This window comes from Pyrgilauda ruficollis, unplaced genomic scaffold (assembly GCF_017590135.1).
Source record: "Pyrgilauda ruficollis isolate IOZ18807 unplaced genomic scaffold, ASM1759013v1 scaffold55, whole genome shotgun sequence".
NCBI classification, from domain to species: domain Eukaryota; kingdom Metazoa; phylum Chordata; class Aves; order Passeriformes; family Passeridae; genus Pyrgilauda; species Pyrgilauda ruficollis.
The window spans coordinates 3,051,916-3,076,585 of NW_024527155.1; the positions used below are offsets into that span (position 1 = coordinate 3,051,916).

Genomic DNA, 24,670 nt, shown 5'->3' on the forward strand with positions numbered 1-24,670 from the left:
ATAAGAGAAATGCAGAAATCCAGTATAATATAGTCAGGACATTCCAAGAACCAGACTTTTTCTGTCAACCCCTAAAATATATAACAATAGCTAAAATCTTTGCAGTCACCAGACTCCTCAGAATTCTTTCTTTTTTACCTCATGATGTTCGATTGTATCCAGTTCAGTTAAAATGTTTTGTTGTTTCACTTTTTTAATAAATTGTACATGTCTAATCCACAAGGTCTCTTTGCATCATATCCATAATACCTCATCAGGCCATTGAGCACAGTATGTGCTTGTACACAGTCCAGTAACAATTGGATTCTGATTGCATATGGAGCTCTGCTACAATGCATTCACTCACACTATATGGTGCTGGTGTCCTATGGAGTAATGTTCAAAATATCTCCTCTTATTTTCCCCATTCCATGAGGTTGATTTTAGTGTGCAATGATGTTGGGTTTTTTTTTTTTTAAAAAAAAACAAAACCAACAAAAAAGACTTCTAGAATATTTTCTTAAAGTACTTAAGCTGTCTCTTTATGGTTAAATAATTCCACTTGTCTCTTTGATATTTATATGAAATTATCTGAATAAATAAGATCCTAATCTAAGTTAAATAATGTTTCTTTCAGAAATATATTACAAGGTTTTTTTTTAAAAAAATCACAAAGATGTTGAATTAATGATGCTTTAAATGGGGGGGAAAATAACCATCTGACTTATCAGCATGGACTGCCTTGCAGAACATTTCGGAGGCATTCTTTCTTTAAATATCATGAATTATTCATCCCTGTTCCACACAGCAATCTCTTCTTTCTCCCTCCCCCTCCACATACACTTTTTAAGTTCAATACCAGTTGCTTTATTTGTACTAAAACATTTTCCATGTCAAACATATTTTAAAAAAAACCAAACTCTAAAAGAATTCCCTGCGGCACTCCTTTTTCACAGCTGTCATGCTCCTATGGTTTGAAATAGCCAGATATTTTATACCCACATGCGCACACGCACACACACACAGAGTTTTTGGCTTCACAGTTAATTTAATAGTATCTTCACCACACCCTGTAGTGTTCTCTTGCTCACCTGCTGGCTACAGTGCTGTCTCTTGTTGCAGGAAGATGAATATTCATAGGGTTATGCATTTATTTGTTATTAAAACCCAATATTGTCTGGTTTTGCCCTCATTTTAATGTGTTAAATTATGGCTAAGTCCTGGTATGTCAGCAGCATCTTTGTGCTGAGGAGAAAAATTAATACTCCTTCAGCTCTGGATTACCTTGTTGACACCGAGGAGTAAAAGCAGAGCAAAGGTACTTCTTTCTCCCTTGAGCAAACTGAGCATGCAAGGAGTGCTTGGATTTAATTTTTAATTACGGAGGTACATATTTCTCCCTCTTGTTTTCTCAGTGCAAGAATGGATCAAGAAGCTCCTCCATAGCTGTCTTGGCAAGAAATCAGTCAATGTATTGTAGCAATTTTTTTCAAATTTGTTTCTCGATTTGGAGTGCTTGCGTGAGGATCCATTCTTTTAAATTGGTACAAAAGGCAGGAGAACATGTTCAAACAGGTCTGCCTTAAGTGCTGGTGTGTGCTGGCCTTTGATAACCAGGAGTAAGAAGAATGCTGGAAGAAGAAAACCTGTCATGTTTTGCAAACTGATCTTTTCAATCTCCTTGCTGTGCTGATTGTCTATTTACATTTGGCTGCTGTTGTTTATATATAAATTGGTGTTTACAAGCCATGGAAAATTATGCCAGACTTCTGTTTCGTTTGTCAGGTTGAGCAACATTTCCAAATGAATAAAAGCAGTGAGCAATTGTGCTGTGTTATTCTACACAGAAATAATGTAAATGTTTCTTTTTGTCTTGGATGAAGAGATGAAGCTTAGCAGACTTTATTTATAGGATGTATAGACTTACCTTCCAGATCAAGGCTCTGTGAGCTGTGAGGAAAGAAGGATGTCTGGCTTTTGTGAGACCCAGAGTAGGGGGAAGGTGCTGCCTTATTACCAGCCTTTCCTAAAACACAATTGTAAGACATAAGCCGCCTCTCCTCATCTGAGTTACAAAGCTTTTGGCTTGCTGATGTTCCCGCCATTTTGGGATGTCTGTCTACAGAATGAGAGGAAATGGGAGTTGGAAGAGCTGCAAGAGGTCAGCAGTTCCAGGGCCCCATCCTTCCAGACATCATGGACAGCCTAAGCAAAGCGTACCTCAGGTGCTGTGGGGATACTGCAGGGAGAGAGAGGGACACTCCCACAGTATTCCTACACAGGGCATGAATTTTGCTTGTCCAGAGCCAGCAGGGTGGAGGAAGATTGTAACAGAGGTAACTGACTAAGGGAATACTGTGGAGCATCTCCCCTGTCCCATGGCACTGCTTCAGTTGTGCCTTTGTCTTGTGCAGGGTTTGCTGCAGCTCTGCCTTATCGCCATTCTCATGCTGCAGCAAAACCAGATTCCCCAATTTTGCAATTTTCTGTCTGCAGGTAATGTTTGCAAAATTATGAAATTTGCACATTTCACTACAAAGCCCTACCTGACAATACCCAGCTGCCTGCCATCATCTCCAGCTTTTACATCAATATTTGGGACTAAGGCACATATGATTGCTACAACAAATCCCGAGGTTACAAAGTCCTTTTTCCAACCAAGTAAAACCCAACAGGGGACACGTGACAGCCTTTAACTCAGTCCTGGGGAATTTCCATTAGAAAAAGGACTCATGGAGCCATGAAAAGACACACAGGCAACCAGTACACAGTGGATTTGGTGTGTGCCTCCTGTTCTCACCTGCCAGGAGGAAGAGGAGCCTACTTACTTACCTAAAAAAAGAATACTTAGATATGGAAAATCTAAACCTCCTTTCCAACTTTAGGAAAAACTTCTGAAAGACCTATTCCAAATGGAAATTGCAATGTCAAATATCAGAGAAATCCAGCACATCTAAGATTATGCGAGTTATGTGGTTAGCTACAGTAATCAAGAAGTTTAATTAGTTTGATGACAAATATTTCACACTATTGGAATGTTCTGAAGTCCAGTCGGATGACAATAAGCCTGACAGTTTTGTTTGTCATGCTTTCCCTAATAATATTACTTTCTCTGATTTGCCCAAGTGCAACTAGAAACAGAAATCAAGCCAAAATGTCGACTCTGTTTCTGCCACCAACATAGGAAAACAGTTTCCATTTTCACATTGCATCACAACATAGCAAAATCTCTTGTAAATTATTTTTGTGCATAAAGCCAAATGTTCTAGGTAGGTAGATAGGGGCTGTTTCTTGGCGACGCTAATCATGGGCTTTATATTATTCTTGTATGAAATATGAAAAAAAAGCTTTGAAAATACACTGCAGCATATCACTCAACAAACCTGTCTAAATTGAGTTTTACTCTACCTATGTCTTTATTTTCAATAATCTTTTTGAGAGATACTTTCCAGATCTGGCAAAGAAATGGTACAAAACAAAATATTTGCAGGACATTTTTAAGCAAAAGTGATCGTACATTTTGAAGTCTCACGGACTGCCATTATGCAACTGGCATGGACATCATCCCTCCAACTCTCTGCTTAGAGCAAACCACAGCTCTGTTTGAGATCTGCTCAGCTCATGGTCTGGCACCTACCTAGCATTGCTCTATATCTTTACTCCATCATCATCCTGCTTCCCTCTTCCCTCCCAGCCACAAAACTTGATTGAAGTAATGCTTTAGTCACTGAAATATGGAGGAGGGAACTGCCCTTCCTTTATCCTTATCTTCCTCATCCTACTCACTGCCTTGTCCTCTTGATCCAGGGTGCTAATGGGGACACAATAATCATGTTCAAGGATACTCCAGCCCACTAAGTTTTTCTGGATGCATGTGTTTAGCTAAATGAAGGGAAAACTGCAGTGGGAGAGGAGGTATAATGGTACCCATGCTGCCCACCAGTTCCAAGCTGTAAGTGTAGTGGTCACAGTCAGAAAGCCAGTGCAGTTGCTTTGCTCTCCTCGGAATGCAAAATAATTCCATTAACTGTGTAGCATCTCTGGGCAAGTATTAGCTTCCTAACAGCTGCCACTCTCAGCTTCCCCCTGGAATAAGTGGCAACCCCCACAACCAGGTACTCTACGAGGCTCGTCAAACGCCTGCAGGTCAATAGTCACAACAGTCATTTGAGATGCACAGCGCCCTAAAGTTTTAATTAATCCGGTATACAGTATAAATACTGAAATATGTATAAAAAATTAATTAGGTGGTCTATGCAGCTCTGATTTCTCAATTAGTACTTACCATGCCGGAAAATTATATTACATGACTTTGAGATACATAAGGAAGCATGGGACTTTGGGGATTTTTTTTCTAATGCAATTATTACTTGTCATCAGCACTTGCTAACTTTGGCCTGTTTCACCTCCTAGAGCTCCAAAAACTGTGGGGGGAGGGTTACAGCCATCTCAGTGTTATAGATTCTGCCAGGCAGAAGGAAAGTTTCTCCTGTCAGGCTTTATCATAGCTGTGTATCAGCAAGTCCTTAAGTTTTCTGCTCCTAATGATTTGCTGATCTCAGAAGTTCATGAGCAGCAAGACATGCACTGGAAGGGCCTCAGAACCTAATAAATTCTCCAGTCTACTACAGGACCTTCAGTTGAGTGTACAAACTACTCTATTTTGCTAAAGAATACCATTTTATTCCTCCAAGGCCTAGCGTTTGTGTGCAAATCTGCCGCAGTACTCAGTAACTGCTACCTTGGCACTGAATTAAACAGCCATGAAATTGGTTCCCAATTTAGCCCAGGAAGATATTTCTGCATGGACATGGACACATAATCATAACCCTGCTTGTACACCAAGGCAGGACTTCTCATCCTGGCTGTCCTGTCACACTAACACTGCTGCAGTGCTCCCACTTTGGAGCCAGCTTATATCCAGCCTGTTTTGCAGGCAAAGCAAAGTGACTGTGCACACAATATTTGAAGTTCCCTAAATGACACAGTCACTCTCAAACATACTTAGTCCCCACTGCTGCTGTTATTGAAATGCCTCTCACTGTATTTTCTGAATGTCAAGTAAAACTGGCAGGGTCAAAACTCAGTCTTGCCGATGCCAAAATGCAGTAAAATATAATTGAACCTAAAGATGTAACCTAAAAGAAATTTGTAAGCATCTGAAGGGTTAATCCATCTCCTGTCTTCCCTCAGAGGTACCAGCAAGTCTAACCTGACAGTTCTGCAGGTGAAAGTTTCATTTCTCACAAAAGTAGAAGAGTACAGGTAGTAGCAGTCAAGTTCATAAATATTCCTCAGAAATGACTTTGAAGAACCCTCTCTATGAAAGAGTATAGCTTAATCTCCAGTTTCATTAATTCCTTAACTACTGTGCCGAGAGTGCCAAAAATAGGAATTAATCAATACCAAGTGTAGTTACAGCATTTTTTTATCATAATGTGTCTGACAGAAGCTACTGACCTGCCCAGCTACCTTTGCCACACATGCAGTAGAATTAAATATATATATTAAAGATATAAATATATATAAAGATTTAAATTCTAACTTCTTTAAAGCCACTGGTTATAATCAGATCATTGTGACTTCTGGCTTTTTATTAGCATCATCTGGAATTAAACCACTAACACCAGCAAACAGCTTCACTGCTTTCCAAGATACCTAGGCCTAGGCTTCTTGCTGCATTTCATTCTTCTAACTTTTGTTACACATCTCTCTTTCTGCATTCTGGGAAGTAAGGGAATGCTTTAAAGCTGCATCACCTCCTGTTAGGAGGCCAATGGGATCAAGTTAGATAGGTACTATGAGGAACACTGTAGAATAAGTCCAGAAAATTGGTCATGTTCAGGAAAACACGCTGGTAACTCTTCTTTCTAAGTCATTTTTGTACCAAGAAGTCTCAGAGCCAAAATTAACACAACATGATTGAACATAATGCCTTTCAGGGGGCAGTACAACCATCAGCTCAGTCACTAACAGTCACTACTCAGGAAGCATCTCAGATTAAAAGAGGGAAAGCAAGGAAAGCATGTGCTTTCTCTTGTCTGTGAGAAGTAAGATTTACCCAGGACATTTTAGGTAATTTCCACAACTGGCAAACCTTTGTCTTTGGTCCCTAACTGTTGTGAAGTAGTGATGGGTGTGCAGTTTGTCAAATCAGACAAAAACTTTGGTATTTCAAAACCTGAAAGTAAGATAGCTAGACAAAAATCTGTATTTAAAGAGGAACGTCTCTGGACTAAAGAGACAGAAGGCAGCGGGACAAACGGAAACACTTGCTGAAATCCTGCTTGGCCCCACTGCATCTTGTACTAAGTAAACTTGCTAGAAAAGATTCTCGGTTCAACCTGGCTTTTAATTAGCATGCTGTTTACATCATCTGTTATGAGGCTATACATTGGATTTGACCCCGTTCCTGTCGCAGCCAACAGCAAAAGCACCACTAATATCAGTGGGAAGAGGATCAATGCTTTACTTTGTACTCTTCATATTTAATGAATAAAAAAAAACCCTGTTATTTATGTTTTGTAGTTATTAGTTATCAGGTTAATAGGCTAAAGGCAGCTTGACAGAGAATACTATTAATGAGCAAAATAAGGTTGCTGCTTCTGGACTGAGGTCATTTACAAAGAATGTACAAATGAAAATAAGGTTGACTTTTATTTACTTAAATATCTTCCTACATTGAATTCCTTTGGCAAAGTGTCTTTAAACATTTAAAGCCCTGTTTACAAGGAGGCTCTGAAAGTAGCTTCAAACCATTATATCCCTAATTGAATTCCCCAGGAGTCCTGTAAACTTAGAGGAAAAAAAGAAAGAAATCATAACATTTGCTAAATCATCTCAAAACATATTTCACTGCAAGGTTATGTGACCTGTTAGGAGTCTGAATGATGACTGGAACTGAGCTACTGAAACCTTTTATTAACTGGATGGAAATCAAACAAAAGAGCAAGAATTTTGCCACAAAACACAAATATTCTGAAGATAACAGAATTAATTAACGACATGTAGCTTTTGTATAGGGCAGACCAGATGCAAATTGCTAGGCAAGTCAGGCACTATATTTAAAGCAAATGACTTTGTGGAAATTAAGTTTAAAAAATCATGATGTCCAATAACCAATAGTCTATCCACTTCCTTCAATCCAGAAGCATTTTTTCAAGTGGAGTTGCAAAAGCTCCATGTAATTTCCAGCCAGCTACGCCTGTTGTGTATCATCTGTATGAGACAGATCACACAAGAAGCTACCGTTCATGTCTTAAAATGTGCAACGGCCTCGCATCCCCGTGAGCTTACCTGGCTTGTATGTTATTCCTGGGGGGAAGAGGAATCCCTGCTGGGCTGCAGCAGCCGCTGCCAGTGTCCGCTGGTCGTGTGGAAAAATTGGGATCATGAGCGGAGGCATGTGACCCTGAACCTGCTAAACAGAAGAGAGCCTCTGATCAGAAATAGCACAAATTTGTCTTGACAGGTATTTCTCCAGCACTGATAGTGTTCTTGCGTTCACACAGTCCCACGGAACCTTCCCCTTAATGCAATCCCTGCCAACTTCACATTATCACATCAAAGCCCTCACAAACATTGTTTTCCCTCAGTGTCAAAGGTGTAACAGCCTCGGTGAACTGCATGTTTCCCTACTTCTTCCTGGTTCTCTGTTACGTTGTTTTGGTTTCTTTTAATTAGTATTCCCTGCCCTGGCACAAGGTGAAAAGGTACAAAACATGCCAAAGTTTTTATTAAAAGTAGTGTGGTATGTATTTCTATTAATTTTTCACAGGTTTTCTCATCTTTGGTCGCACAGTGATGAGCATTTAGAAGCAGCCTAACACTGCAGTATGTATCTTGATGTTCAGATTTTAGTAACCTTAGGAAAATTTTAATTCTGAGATCTTGCACCATGGTTAGCATAAATACCAACAACTCAGGTATGTTATTTCAAAATCTCACCAGAGTACTAAAAAGCCTTCTAGTCAACAACACAACTCTTAAGATTTAAGGCTCCAACATCTTGGCTCCTAAACAAACTAACATATTCTGCCACACACACCTCACTATAAGAAATAAATTGCTTGTATGTCTAAGCAGTTTTATAGCTTTATGTGCTATCATGTAGCTTGGTAATTATGAAGCTGCATTCAGCGACCATTTCAGAACAAAACCTACTATATCAAATTTAATTTTACCATAATAAATGTATCAAAAAACCACAAACATGCACAAAGAAAAAAATTCTTCTCCTTATACTAGCATTTGTATTCAACATATAGAGAATTATGTGATAAGATGATGCCTGTTAAATCCGTAAGGTAATTTCCTAGTTCCTTAATTTACAGTACCTGTGTTTTAGAGACAGTGGCTAGGATCTCAAAGAATTTTTTATCCATCACTCCTTAACCCCAGACATACTCAAGGGTTTGATATAATTTTTCTGATTAGCAGTTAAGCAAACATATAATGCTTTATATATCAAAGCTAATAAATGTAGGAAAAACTGGGGGTTTAGGCAGAAAAAAAAATCCCCCCGTCCTACCATAAATCAGTGGAATTAAACACTATTAAAAACTTAAAGGACACTTCAAGCAATTTTTTGCATTTAATTCCTAAAAACTTTTTTGGTCAAATCCCATATGTTGACCTATGACATTGTTTAAATAGTGCCAAATTTTCTTGTCATATCCCCATTACTTTCACAACCATTGATGCAGTGCAGAAATGCTACTGTGTGTCTCTATGAGGGTTAATTTACCAACAACTCTTCTCTTGGGAAAGCCCTAAGATGGAGGTTAATAAAGGTCAAGCAAAAAATAAACACTTTACAGTATTTTTTGAATCCATTCCTCAGGAAAATCAACTTATAATAAAAAGGTCTTTGTGCAATTACTGCTATGGCACTGGGGCGTGAAAGAAACTAGCTTTACGCAGCTATTTCTCTCATTTTAGCTGAGGTAAGCCTGGCTGTGTGTTTTAGGTTATGCATTAAACTTGGTCAGATTGGAGTTGATCCCCATGTGCCCAGCACAGGCATTCAGCTCTGATAAAATGGTTCTGGTTTTGCTGCCTGGTGTTTCTATACATTAGCTCTAGAGGAGCGCAGCAAAGGAAAACCACAGGCTTTGTCTGACGGAAGCAACTATACAGGAAGAAATTCAATGGAATACAACTTGCAAAAAATTTGCAGTAGTTCCTAAATTACATTTAATAAAATGGAGACAAAATCATAAGAAATATCCCCCACATAAAGTATTTACATGGAGCTGCAAAGGTACAAGACTCCAACACAGTCTCACAAGGCACAGAAGAGATCAGAGTGCTGTGGTTTGAGTGAAGGTGCAAACATACCCACTGCAGTATTTCACTCCATTGTGTCATAAAGATAATTTGAAACATATCATAACCAAATCCTACAATGCATTCCTATAGATTTTTATCTACTCAGCTGTATAGATTTTGCTTAAACACTCAAATAAAAGCACTTCTGTAAATGTGGGGAATTACCATTTCAAGTTCTGGCAATCTGCTATTCTTCCTACTCTGAATTCAGGAGCAGGTCTTCAGTCTATATAAATCAGCATAACTTTGACTATAGGTTACATTTAGGCTGTAAGTTTGGATTTACAATTAAGAGATTTAAGCAGACTGAAAAAGGCTCATACTGAAAGGCCACCATTCCCTCCCACAGGTCTTCCCTCTGGCACACATGAAATACTATTCCTACGTAAGTGTTGGCTTCACACAGAATTATTATATACATAGGTGTCCATTTTCAGCACAGGTCAACTGAAAAGCACAAATAAGCACTGAAAAGGAAGTGAATGTGAAAGTATCACTGATCACAGAACTTCTAAAAACATAAAGTGAATGCAAAAAAAAATCCAGTTAACTCCTTAATTTTTGACAGTTTCTATTCCTAAGAGTTTTATTACTATGAAGATGATGGTTTTGATTTTACTGAGGGGGGAGAAATTGGGAGGAGGGGTTGATCGGTATACTTCATAAAATCGGCTACATGCCCAGAAATTTTAATTGCTGAGATGTTCCTCAGGTCTTTCTGAAAACCAAGACGGGAGCAGATGCCCAAGAAACACTCTGACTCTGTCTCTTCCCATTCGTAAAAATAGCACATTGTTGGATCGGCACTTTCCCCTTTTGTCTCCTCTGTGCTGTCGTTGATGATGCCATTTTTTGCCATCTGCCCCAGAGCTTCATTAAAGATACATGAATGGACTAACTGGGCTGCTATCTTGTGAGGAACAGGTGCTATTGTTTGTCCCCAAAGACTTGCACTAAAGATCTCACTCAGAATACTTGAGAAAGAGCATCTGCAGCAGTCAGTCAGAGAGTAACTTGGCAGAGCCCATGCTATGGGCTAATATGCAAACAGAGACACTCAGGGGGACTCATTTTCTCTTTCATGAAGTTTTTTTGGGTTTGGTTTTTTTTTTTTTTTTTATTTGGTTTTTTTTGGGTTTTTGTTTTTTTGGGGTTTTTTTTTGAGGGTGTTTTTTGGGTGGTTTTTTGGTTTGTCCTTTTTTGGGGGTTTTTTTTGATGGGCAGTAAATGTTTGATTTTGAACAATTCTGCCAGTCTGTATTTTTAGCTGAATGTACAAACCCTGGAGGAGGCTGGAATATATTCTCTCCAAAATTCAGTTCTGCTGCCTCAAGTACATTCGACTCTTGCATAAAGCTACCTCATGAAATTAATCTTTGTTTCTATACAACAAGCTCAGGTTTAACTGTGTTAAACACAAAAATCTGCCAAGATTAGGGAACATTTTAAAGGTAGTGTACCATTCCTTTAATATCCCATCACAACTCTGATGGCCCTTGGGAACTGATTACAGCACTTCCTCGCCTGAGATCTAAGTCAGGAAGCAACTTTAGAGCAAATCAGCCCTGATTAGTTCAAGAAGCAACTTCCAATTTGATTCTCCCTGAAATAATAAAAGCTGGTGGCCTGTTTGATAAACTGGGCAAATCTACACTGCTTTGTCCCACAGTTCTGTGAGTGATAATCTCAGAAGTTGGCTGAACAATCCTCCTTGTTAAAAAGTCATTGATAGTTAGTGTTCTGCATGGAAAATGTAAGCCAGAGTGATACGTTATACAAAAATAATGCTTTGAATTAAAATGATCTGCCTCTTTTGGATAAGGAGTACAGCACATTTAGCGAGACTGAAGAGGAGGAAGAGTTTTAATCCCTAAAAACCGAAGCTGCCTCTACAGCTAACATTGCAAGCAGAGAAGTAAAGGCATTCAGAGAAAAGGGTGGCAGCACTGGAAGCAAAGAAGCAGCTCACACATTTCTGCTTAGCTGTGAGGATCACAGGTTTCAAAAGCAGAAGTAATCCCACCCTATAATGGCAGATGAATGCCTCTTCCTTTAGAAGATCAAACTTCGCAAGCTGCCTCTCTGTGCACAGACTACTTCACTAAAGAGCAAAAGTGCCATCTTTTTGCTAGAGAGCAAACACAATCTTCATAATTTTTTATCCCTTCTTTAAAGCTTTTTTTTTCTTTTTTTATTGCATTCAGAACTAGTATAAAGCAGTTTGAATGGCTAAATATGCTCTAATTACCTACAATAATCCAGCCTTACTATTTAAAATCGTTGCCACCCCCTTCTTCTACCAATCAGATCGCTGGACCCTGTTCTCAAACTGTGGAAATCTTGAGATTTGCTTAGAATCTAACAGACTATTCCAACACAAGTTAGCTGAGAAACCAATCTTTGAATTTACTGAATTGACATTTTTCTACAGTATAGGATGAACAGAACCTTTTGTTCATGTGATGTTGCAGCCACTGTGAGAACTTAAGTTGTTCACAGGGAGATTTAGACATCTCATAATTTAAATTTAAATTTCTTCTTAAATTCTTGAGTACTTGGTACACCCAGACTACAACTTTAACCTAAGCCCTCAATGAGCTTTGAATTTCCATAGTAAATATGTGTTGGAAATTTTCTGGTCTCTCATTTAGAAACTACAGTGTAATAGATTTCCAGGTAATGGCAGCATATCAAGTAAGGATGTGCATTTTCAGACTCCTCAAACTGTTTATATGATAGAACGTAGTGGCCATAACTGATAGCTCAACAGGTTATATTTTAGGTTGATTCATTTTAAAATAAGTCTTAATGGCACTGAAAGAAGTGTTTGTGCTCCCAGAACTATTAGTGCAAGATTTTAAATATCCTGTATATGGTATCTATTTACTTCAGCTGCATTTTAAAAAGTCTCTATGCAATATGTGGCACTGCTACTTTTATATCACTGTCAGATTTTTATGGATTTCAATAACTAGTGTTGGGCTTTGTTGTTTTTTGGAAGAGAAGAAATATTAGAAGTTTTGATAATTTAAATTTTATTTTGACCAAATCATTTTGGGGGATGCTGCAAGAACACAAACAAGATGCTGCATAAAGAAGTAGGGACTTCTTTTATGAAAACTTAACATGTGAAAGTCAAAGGGACTGTGTAAATGTTAAAAGCAGCTACATGCTAAGATTTCTACAGGTTTGAGTTTAAATCTGCTCCCCAGCTCTGCCAATATCATAATTAACTCATGCCATCACTGGCCCTTTCCATGGTCCCAGAAAAGATCTATTTAGGAAAAATGCAGAGGAATTGTACAATTTTTTTTAAGTGTCTTTGGTTACAGTTGAATAGTGTGATTGTTTTATTTGTTCTGTTCTGGTGAAGCAAAGGGACCACACGGCTGGGTTAGCTGTCCAGTCCAGTTATGAAGGACCTGGCTACTTTGTGTGCAAGCGCAGCTGAGCCTTTTGCTCTCAGAAATGTAACTGATAAACTCCCCAGGCTCATTTGGCTAAATGGCCATCAAAGCCCAACATGCCCTGATGTAAAGGTATTAAGTGAGGGTGGACCAAAACACATCAGTGAGAAAACCCCGCTAGGGAATAATCCCAGGGAAGCACCTGTGACGCGGCAGGAGGAGGAAAAGCAACTGGAAAAAGAAGCTGCAGAAGACCCAAAGTGACCCCCCCAGTCACTGTGTCATAGCTGGGACACTGAAAATCATGTCAGTATAGCCCCCACACTGAGAATTACTCAGAGACTTTTTTCTGCTCCTGCTAGCAATACAGAACCGCTGGAGATCTGTCTGTATAGGGAGGTATATTATGTTCTAATTTATCTGCCATCTAATTATCTACAGTCTAATTGAAAAATGTTTCCTCTCAGTGAAAGTACATGAGCCACAAAGAAAATGTCTGCCAATAGGATCCCAGGGGAAGTGTTGGCAAATAAACTGTAAAAAAGATACCATAGACTTGCAAAGTGAGAACATTTCAGACTGGAAATAATACGGAAAAAATACGTAGCCCACTATTGAATTTGTAAAGGGATTGTAACTGCTATTTTCTTTCTTTTCCCCTATCATTTTTTTTCCATTTGTCCAATGCACCAGCATGATTTTGAGATTTAAGTCTACTGCAGTGGCCACAATATTAATGTGAAAATTGCAACCATGATCATAGAGCAAAATCGAGCATCCTTATTTTTTATTATGTTTTTTCCTCGCCACTTTGAAACTTGAAATTAAATAAAGTTAAATTCCATCTACTTGGGAAATCAAGAAGGAAGCTACAGAAAAAAACTGACAACATCACTGAAAACAGAACAGTTTCAAACACTAGATAGCATTTCATTTCTATTAGCTTCTCGTTATGTTGCCCTGTTTTTATCTAGCTCCTTAACTATCTGGAAATATAGAATTCAACTTAGGATGATCTCATGGAGTTAGGAGTATGATAAATGGTAATTAAATCTATTTAAATTGTCTGTATTTTAAGAAACTCTCACTAGGAGGGATGGAGAACATCTCTGCTATAGAGAAATAAATAAAACATGTTATGCAAAAGTGAATTTATGGTTCATTTGGAATTAGAGATCTACCACCTTTTCAATCCATACAAATGCATAATCTTGTCAATTAAATATTATTGTTAAGGTCTAGTAGTATGTTAAAATCACTTTAAAGTGCAACTAAGGAAAATTCATGTGTGTTTATTACTCCTTAAGGGTCTATTAGTGGGTATTTTATTCAGATTTGTGTTGTAAAATCTGCATAAACTCAGCATATTGTTATCCCCATGTGTGCATTTGTTTGGTTAAAGCATAACAGCAAATCTCTATTACTGCAACTTCTGGAAAAGTCAAGAGAACTAAAACAGTCCTAATTTTAATCAGATACAAACAGTTATCTCTACAGAAGTGAAGAGTTGACTATTATGCAAATTGTCACAGTTAGTGGTCACCAAGCCATCACAGAAGACTGAGCAAGTCAATTATTTCAGATATTTCCAAAGACTAGTGAAGATGTATGTTTCTCATTTGCACCTTGTCTTATTCACGCCAAAATAAGAAAAATATTGCAGCCTAATGATACTTGTTGATATTTTTTATACACGAGAGCTACATTACTTCAGTTCAAATCTAAATATAAATTATGCTAGAAATCCCTTATTAGCTATGTTTTAATGGTGATATCAAAATGTGCAAGATTTTTGGAGTACACTGACATTTCCTGTTGGTGCAAATATTTAGAGTGAAAGATGCTTTAAAATTTGTGTATGGTATTGCTACTTTCAAGCAGTTTCTCCCCACACATCTTTTCAAACCAGAATTCTTCTTTTTGAATACTAACTATCCCTAGCTATCAACATGAAACTAATTCCCTCAATGTATGGTATAAAAAAAGTCATGTCAGACCACAAAACTGATGGTTACTAAAGGAATTACTGTCTTTCACTTTAAAGAGAATGTCCAGCAGAAGTAAGAATAAAAACAAAAACAACTCTCAATGACTCTGATCAAAAATCCTTCTGCACCATAGAGGAAAAAAAAAGTGCAGCAAAATAGAACATATTTAAACAAATATAGAATATATAGAAAATTTGGGGGGGGGGAGGGAGGCACCAGTGACAATGGGAATTCTGCCATTTTCTTCACTGTTGGAGGAATTTCGTCCTGAGCAGCATATCCTTTTTAAAGCTCTCAATATTCTCGCAGATATTCCATATTATAATGTCACTACATAAAGACTACTACATACTTTACAAGTATTAATTAATTCAAGCTCAAAGACTCATTCAGGAGAGAGTATTACAGCTACAGTTTACACAGGGAGACCCTCAAAGAGACCTGGCTTTCTTTTCCAGTGGCAGAAGTGGTGATGCGTGGTGGAGAGGAACCAATTCCATTGTAATCTGCTGCTTGCATACCTTCACATCTCACCACACATCCGTACCAAGAGCCACCCGAGGTGCAGAGCTAGGGCTGAGGAGGGACCTGCTCCACTGGAAAAGCAAGAGGCAGTTTTGAGCCGGTCCATGCCAGCACTGCACAGTTTAGCCCTCCAACACTCACATAAAGCAGGATACAAGGGTGGAGGTGAGGCACAGGTGCAAAAAGAAGATGTTTTTCCCAATCCACCCAGTTGTGTGGTGGATTTCTACTGCTATTTATAATAAAGAAGAATCAATTCAAAGAGAAGGAGAGGCAAGTGTTGCTATTTTTCCTCAAGCCCAAATGCATAATATTCTAGAGACTAGGTCAAAGGAGTTACTCACATCCAGTGAGAATATTCCTGCTCCTGTATATTTTTGAAAGCTATTTAATGCAGAATAGTAACCTAGATAACTTCCAGAAATCGTATGATGTTTATGGAGTGTTTAGATGGAAACACAAAGGGTTATCAAAGGCAATTATGTGGAGAACTAGCTTAATGCAGAAAACTCCTGTGTCTAGAGATCAAAGTCAAATCAGAATACTGATTGCATGCAAAAATTAATTTGTTCCATCTCTTCCTAGGATTCCTCAGATTTTGGCATGATCTGACCGTCTTTACTCAGAAAAGGATCCAAGGAACTGGTGTGTTTACACAGTATGACTGAGGTGATTGCCACTGCTGGTACATGGTAATTATTGCAAATTTGGGAGCAAGCACCGGAGTTTGTAAACTTCCAGTGACATCCATGCAGCCTGAGTGCTTCCTACACCAACTGTCTCACTCCAGTGGATTTTATGGGCTTCTCAACCCTCTACAGCATTTATGATTAATCTACAAAAACATTGTGAAAGAACAGAACCTTTAAAAAGGTAAAACAAGCCAGGAAATCAGGAAATCTTTAAAACGAGCACTGGGTATTTCTTATCCAACTTTAGGTATTAAAATTCCAGCAACATCTATGGCTCAGATATAAAACCACGCTGCCGCGCTGCCTTTTCTGCAGAGGATCCTGCCTCTCCAGGAGGAACGCCAATCTTGCCGTTTTCTACCTTTCCCCAATCTGTCAAAACTCCAGCGGCGCTTCAGGCGCGCTTTCGGCCGGCGATCAGCCGCTGGCAGCGAGGAGCCGTGGCGGCACTCGGGACGGAGCCCGGGTCGGGCCGGACAGGTCCGTGCAGCCGGGGCGATGCCCGGCAGGCGCTGCCGCCCCAGCGCTCGGCGGAGCCGCCGCTCCCGCCCGGAGCCGCGGCCGCGGGCCGGCTGCTCCGCCGGGCTGCGTGGGGCCGGCAGCGAGCCCGTAACAATGGCCCTTTGTCCAGCTGCGGCCGCTTCCCCCTCTGCAGCCAGGCCTTATCTGCTCAGGAAATGCCTGCTTTAACTGACAGGTAGGAGATTAAATCTACAGCTGCCGAAACACAATCTCCGCTCTGTTAGATAGGCTTTCATTGAAACGCGCTACAAACACATAATTTGTTTATGTTGTACCAGCAATCTTTGACAAAGCAGACTGTCTAGCTGAGACAAATGTGGTTAAACCCATTTATTGTATTATTTCTGCTACACAGAACAAGCTCTTAAAACGTAGAAACTACACAAGGCACAAAGCTCTAGCTGTCTCAAGAAATCAAGAATAGATGACTTCTTGTTACACTAGCCCCCTTTGCACAGCATAGCATGTGCCCTCCTGGAAAACATCCACGGTGATTTCTTTCTTTTTTTTTTTTTTCTTTTAAAGGGGATGGTTCAATGATGTTTATGTTTCCAGGTTTTAAAGTTTCTTTTGTTTTCTCTAGCATCAATAGCTATAAAACAACTAAGTCGGTCAAAGGATGCCTTTAGTTTTAAGAAACAAGGGGATATTTTTGAGAGACTACTTCTCAAAGAAAGAATCATTTTCCAGACACACTGTCTGGTCGTCCTGACTTAATGCATGCTCAAACTGAAGTTTTGCCTGACTAATGAATGCTGGACTGACACCCCCCACCCCTTCTCTCTCTGTTTTTTAATCATCAATCACCTATTTCTCAAAACATTACTTCATTTTTGTTACACCTTCTGCCTTATTTTAAAATAATATTGCTGGCTGTTTATTTCAAATGAAAGGCACAGGGAACTGATGAATTAAGTGTTTATAAATCTGAGTTTTCAGATTGAAAACAACCTTTTCCATAATGCAAAGGCTTTATAAGTAAAACCTGTCCTTTTGCCTGAGTTTCTTCTGGCCATATATTACTCCCAGTAAACTCTGCTACAAAAACTAAATGAGTGCTATATACTGAATATGAGAAGGGCAATGTTTGAAAAGGAGAGCCTCAGAAATTTACTCCAGTGGAGCAGGACTCCCAAGAACACTGTGGCCCATAGCATTCTTGTCTTTCTGTATTTAAGACTCCATTCTCTGCTGATCTGCATATGCATCTCCAGTTAATGTTACTGGGAGTTGTGTGCACACACAGATGTGCTCAGCGACTGGCATGTTCAAACATCCCTTCACTCTAGTGAAATTTAATAAATGAGCTTTTCCAGTGTTATTAATACAAATGCTCAATAAGGAAGATCTTGTAAACCACAAAATTGTTGCTCTAATGGTTGATCATAATTAAAAGGAAAAGAAATAGGAAGAGTAGGCAACCTCTTAGTGTTTGATTGTTCACATTACTTCTATAACCCTCCTGCCTCTCCTGGGGCATTCTCTTCCATACCCTTTTGCAGCATGTTGGTTTCCATATTATTTTATTTAACCTTAATCACAGCATTCATCTCTGGGTTTGAGAGGAAGCAGTAACGGAGCTACCCTACGAGCTGCCACTCAGAGCATTCAGTTTGGCATAAAATTAAAAAAGTATGCAATAAACTGGCTGAATCCATAGGGAATCCCTCAAACAGCATGGATAATGAGGGGAATCCATAACAGACATAAACAAACCCAGAAAGATGTCTGGGGCCAACATCATTATGTAAGATATATGCCCAAGATGTATGGGCATACGTTTGAATGTTCAAACTAAGCCTGTGTTAGATTGATTGAATCTCAGCATGGGGTTCAGTTAATAAACAAACCTTGCCTTCAGAAAATATTTGGAGCTGAAATCATGTATTATAGCCAGGCACTTACTACATGGCACTAAGATGCCCTTCTACCTTAAAGCTTTGTTAAAACAGGATGGTGAAGGAAATTAGAAATCCACAGTAGCAGAGGAACAGATACAATTTTCAGGTTAAGTGGCACCATTCTAAGGCAGTTGTTATCCACAGACTGTATTTCAGTCTGTGCACCAGGGGCATATGAATAGAATTCACATTAAAAATTAGAGACCGTTTGGAATCTTTGGGCTTTGATTCACACTTCCCATGTTTTTTAAACATGTTACTCATATTCTCATAAAGGATACAACAATAATGCTAGCAAATCTTTCTGGTAATTATTAATTTCACTGTAGAATAGCTTTTTTGCTATGCTTGGCTTGTTAAAAAAATGCATTTTGCTCACCTCAGGGTACACCATTAGCTTGCATATTTGCTCTTTTCCTTTTTTTCCAGGTTTTGTTTAAATATTCTTCTTAAACCTGTATATTAATCACTGCTCAGAGGGTAAAAGAATTTGCAGGAGCAGCTGAAGTGCTACTTTTTTCACAAAGTAGGAACTAGTTAGTGCTGACACTTTTTATTCATTGGCAGATGAATGAAAGAGAGAGAAAGAAAAAAAATTAAGAGTAAGGATGAGGGCTGACTTGGTGGTAGAGAGTCCAACAGCAGTCTAACTTAATAAAACTTTGCAAAACTGTGAGCTGCAATGGCATGTCCTAGTGACAGCCAGATCCAGAAAGTTACCTCTGTCATAATTTTGGTCATTGGGTTGGGTAACCAGGAAGCAAGAGAAAGATTTCTACAAAAATGCCCTTCCAAACATGCTTCCAAAATCAGAGCAGAAGACAAAAAGCTTCTTTCAATAGCTCTGTTCCAGTTCTTACATCTGTGTTTACCTGTAAGCTACTGTGCTCCATTTTGAAGCACAGTATTTTGGTGTTCCTACACGGAAATAACTGCAAAATATTTCAGAATGTGTACCTGTAGCACCTTAGCTCTCCAGCGCCATGCCCACGTGTTAACAATGATTAAGTACACTGAAGATGACTTCAGGGAAATTTGTTTTCTCCTAAAAAGTGGACTGTGGAAGTTTGTGTGTAATACTTGCCTTGATAAAGTCACACATCTTAACAAGAAGCAACTTTCCTACTAGAATTTTTTTTATAAGAGTTAATATCTATTTTTCTAAGTATATAAAGTTTTAATTGTGTGGCTATGTCTATGTATTTTATGTTATAAATATAAAAACATATTCTACATATACACAGGTACATATAGAATAGACAGATCTGTACATATATCTGTAACACATTTCTATACATATCTTCATTACAAATTATCTTAATTATGCATATATTTTAAATATATATATATATATAGATATATATGTAGGACATTCTTCCCTCACTCAGGATTTCTGTGTTCTTAGGTCCATCCATTTACCCAATTCCCCTGCTGTACTCCTGGATAGTCTCCATTTAAATTACTTCCTGGGACACATAAAACCTGTGTTTCTGCAACACTTCCTCTGGGCAGACCACCTTTATCAGGAGTTGTACTTTGAGGATGATACATTTTACAGGTTTGCTGCTGAGTGAAGAAGGCAGCTGGGCTAATCATAGTTACTTGAGTAACAAAAATAAAATGTTTTAAAATCATTCTATCACTCACATCTATAATTGCTGGATTTCTTTCTGTCTCTTCTATTTATCAAATAACTTTTTTTTTCTCCTTCCCTTAATCTCTTTACTCCTCACCTTCAGTCTCTTTACAAAACTCTTAGCATTAACTCTCACTTTGTCTCTTTTGGGGGGTAGCTTTTCTTGTATGCAAGGTAGCTATCCAGCAGTAAATTCTCCTTTTTAGGTAACTGATACCAAGAAAGTGATGCCCAAACGTTGCCAATAAACTTCCATTATAAGGAAGGAGACAATAGTAAAGCACATTTGGTTTTCTGGTCTTTAGGGTGGTCATTGTCACAAATTCAGGAAAAGCTTAGATAAAAAAGTAGCAGCACATCAAGGAAATGAGGACACCTACAAACATCTGGTTTTTAAGATAGACACATGCAGCTGAAACAAATTAAAATTGTGATTTTCCAAAACCCTCCTACTGGACTCAAGTATCTTCAGAGTAAACAACTCTCTTACCCAAACGCCCTGTTTTGTTAGCCCATGATTTTCTCCAATGTGTTTCCAGGTAAATGAGACTTTTCAGCAAGCAATTTTCTATTTCAGTTTAGGTGCCCCTTTAAAAATACTTTTTAGGTTATTGAGGTTTGGGTTTTCTTTTTCTCATTATAAATCAATCTGACTCCAAAAGTGGAACAGGAGAAAATACAAGAAAATAAGATACCAATAAAGAATTTCTGAAATGTGAGAGCAAATGGGCTGAACAGGATTCATGTGAGATGCACAGACCAGCTAAACTACATTACTTTTGACTACTCTGGTATTGCATTTCTAAGGGACATGAAGGGAAAAGGTGTGGTCATGTATTTTAGGAAGAGGTTTTGCTTACTGTTGGTCAGTAAAATGTAGAAATTATTTAATGCTAAGACCCAGAAATGTCCATCCATGCTTTTTAGAATAGATCAGATGCCTCTGTGATGTCACTCCTACCTGTCTGCTTTATTTATTGCTCAGCTGAACAGAGCAATAGAGCAATACCCACTGCACTTTCACCCTGCACCCCTGGTATTGCTGCCCCACAGGTGCCTGCTGCAGTGGGACTGTCCTGTTTGCAGCTGTGCTACAAACAGCAATACAAACCCAGCTCATCCCAGCATTCATATTGTATTTTTTCAGAGCACATCTCCATTCTCCCTCCTGGAAGCCTGGACCATGTTCAAATCTCTCTTTCCTTTTCCATGCTCCCTGTCTGACTGGCTTTTGCTGGTACTACTCACTGCTATAACCTCTGTGCTATGCATAATAAAAATCTTTCCCATCTGGGTTGTCTGCCATGGTTACTGGAAATCTGCTGTATGTAGCATTCCCAAGAGCAGGAAAGGAAGGTACCTTAACTGCAATTGGATAAATATCACCTTTTCTTTAAAAGGAACGTTTACCCTCACTGAAACCACATCTAATGGTGACTGCTCAGCTGCCCCCACATCTGCAATAGTATTTCTGTTAATTTGCATTTTACTCCTTCTGGTGTTGACAAAATAACTGGAGTATATGCTCCTTCTCATTTTTCATCCTTTGCATTAAGGAAAAAAAAGATAATTTCCCTAATATTTCACAAAACTTCACCAGAAAATATAGCTAGGGTAAAAACTATCTGATCCCTGCCTCCTTATGATGCTTTTTAACTGAGTTTGCATGTTAATTTATTGCATGCTTTGTTTGTAAATGTGCTTCTGAAATAAATGAAGCATTTACAAATATGATTAATCTACAGATTCAGAAGCACGCAATAAAGAAACAAATTGCTGAGTGCCCTTGTCCTTTTACACAGAAGCTAAAACACAACTTTCAAATGTCTAAGACTGCCTAGCTCTGTTTTTTTCTTTCAATAAAGTTGTTTAAAATGGATGTTTTCAGCAACCAAATTTTTACTAAGTTCCTGGTTCCAGTTTCATTTATACTAGTGTAAGTCAGAAGCAACTGCAACATATGCTGTAAACCAACACCAGTGTAAACACTGTGTAGATGAGGTCAAAATAAGGCTGTTATTGTATGACTTTTAAAGTGCTCATGTAGATTAATATTCTCACCCCTTAACAGATTCAGACACATCAGCATGAACACAGAAATGCAACAAGTTGAAAATTCAAAGTACATTTACTAGTGTATTTTATGCCACTCACATTTTCAGTCAGACCACCCAGAGCAAAGAAAAGAAAAAGCCACAACAAAAAAAGCCCTCTGCATTGTTTGCAATAATATGGAAGGAAATTGAGTGTATATTCTCTTCTTCCTGTATTTTCCAGCTAGATTAAGCTGTTGTCTTCACAATTGCCTCCCAGCTGCTGTGACTTGTGAAAACAACAGACCCTGCTCTGTTGTCTGCAGAAAGCCTGGATTGTTATGAGTAACTTTATTGCAGGCACATGAGTGTGTTAAGACTTTAAAACACGCTCAAATGTCATGTGCACACCCAGTGACGGGCAAGAATAATTATGAAAAAACAAGAATTCTATGTCTACGAAACAGTGTCAGACAAAATGGGCCATTCATTGTGTTCCTTTGGGAATGCTTGGACTCTCCAGCCAGAAAACAAAAAAGGCACTTTTTTCCTGCCGTAGGCTGAATACTTAGCTTTGCCATCTGAGCCCTAAGAAAACATGGGCCCCCTCTCTAACTACTGGCTGGCCCGCACACAGTAAAAAGTATTAATGTCCCCCTTTTTTCCAGCAGTTCCCTCTGTGTAGGCTGCGGCCAATGTAAAGTCAATGCAAAGACAAAACAGTTTGCCTAACATTAGTAAAAAAAACATAACTCTTGTGCAGTCTGAAAATCCCTCTGACACACAGAGGTTTTATTCTGAGGCATATCCCCTCTGTCCTTCGGCGAGTTACCGTAGCTACTGCTAATGCTTTTAGCAGGTAATAACTGCTGCCTGCTGCTCCCCTTCGAGCTTCCCAGAAGTCTGTGGATGAATCAGGTTGTGTACAATTGTTAAAAATTATTATCTGATTGCCCCCTTTGCTACTGTCCGTTTTCACTGTTGGTCTTCCTAAACAGAATCTGTCTGCCCCAGCAAAGATTCTTAGAAATGGAAAGGTAACCTGGCTTAGCTCAGCATCAGGTCATTTTGATACCAGTTTTTTTCCTCCCAGGTAGACTACTCTCATCTTAAAAGTGATAAATTAAAAGCAAATGAAAAGATTTTTGTGCTAGTTCTAATAGTATTTTCTGTGTCAGACACCATTTGTCTAATGTACATTTTTAAGCTAAGAAATTACATTTGTCCCTATTTTTTGATCCAGCATCTATTCAGCATATTCAGCTAAGAGTCGGTACATCTTTAAAAGAGGTGACCAGACCAATTCAGTATTAAACTGGAGCAATGTTTCACAGAAATAGAAACAACACACAGTAACTTGGAAAATCCTTGTGTACTACCCATAAAAAGTCAAGAATTATTTCTTATGAATTTGGCCCGGTGTCTGAATATGGATTTTCAGGTCATTATTTAAGACATTTAGTAAGGATTTTACCTTGCCGTGCTCAAAGCAGGCCAGGAAATGAAAAAAACAATGGAATCATAATTTTGAAGGACTCTAGTGCATCTGTATGTTTATAAGGACTGACAGAAGGAAAAAGGTAGGGCAAACTGTAACTCCCACAATTTTCTGGGTTGTTATTTTCTTCACTAAACCCTCTTACTCTACTTCGATAACATAAGTAGATTACATCTACAGCATTAAATGGGTTTTGAAAGGATATAGTGCTTTAACATTAAATTCTTCCCTTCTTCAGGGCACGAACTGTCCTTCCTTATTTGTACACTATGTAAGCAGCACCTACCAGAATATGACAGTGATCCTGACTGGGGTCTCAACCAACTGTGCAAATATTAGTACTTGTAATATTATAATAGGAGGTCATTATGGTTAATATTGTGTCATGCCAAGATATCCCAGGGGGACACATCAAAGATGAATGTGCACAGGTAAATTGTCTTGTCCTTTTCTAGAATCTAAAGGAGAAAGGTTTCAGACCACTTCTTGTCACTCCTAATATGAAAGTACAGGCTTAGCCTCAAACATGTATTTAAATCAGAAACATACAGTACTATGAAATGAACCATCAGGCCATCCATGAATTTGTTTTAACAATCCAACAACATCACCATTTCTCATTCATCCACTTAGCTTAATTTTCCTACCATCACTTTCATTGCTGAGGTTGTCTCTATTAAGCCATTTTTTGTGCATCATTAACTTTTAACCAGGCATCGATAGCTTTATTGTTTAAATTGCGTATGACTTTATTTAACGTCAGCATTTCTTCTGGCTCCTGACATGAAGTCACATTTTATAACTAATTAAATTGATCCCTGGGAAGCAGAAGCCACTAAACGGAATTATTCGTACCCAAGTGTCAATATATTAAATCAAAGGGCTAATGAGTTGGGTCACTGCTTCTTTTATCTGAAAGCTGCTGCAGAATAGAATTCATACCAACCTCTACCTTCTGCTTTAACAATCAATTTTATTTAAACCAAAGGTAACTAATTAATAAATTTTGATATAGCTGTAAATAATACATTTAAGCCTGTTTTTACCACTTGTGCACATGTTAAGGTCACTCTTTTAGACAGAAAAAAAAATGCTTTGTTGATATAAACTGTCTAAAAGCATATCTTTTGAACTCCCCATGTGTAAGGAACATTACTTC

General features: G+C 38.5%; 1 protein-coding gene across 14 annotated transcripts in view; it reads right to left on the bottom strand.

The window, feature by feature from the left end:
- Positions 1–24,670, bottom strand: part of SOX6 (SRY-box transcription factor 6) — a 370,312-nt gene that overhangs the window by 92,762 nt on the left and 252,880 nt on the right. For 9 of the 14 annotated variants that reach the window (XM_041481269.1, XM_041481271.1, XM_041481268.1 and 6 more), the window contains 2 exons: positions 7,276–7,399; positions 1,907–2,005 (listed from right to left, as the gene is read on the bottom strand). In XM_041481269.1, coding sequence (XP_041337203.1) covers positions 1,907–2,005; positions 7,276–7,399 — 223 coding nt within the window. The remainder of the gene's footprint in view (positions 1–1,906; positions 2,006–7,275; positions 7,400–24,670) is intronic. The other 5 variants (XM_041481278.1, XM_041481276.1, XM_041481279.1 and 2 more) reach the window with 3 other exon arrangements.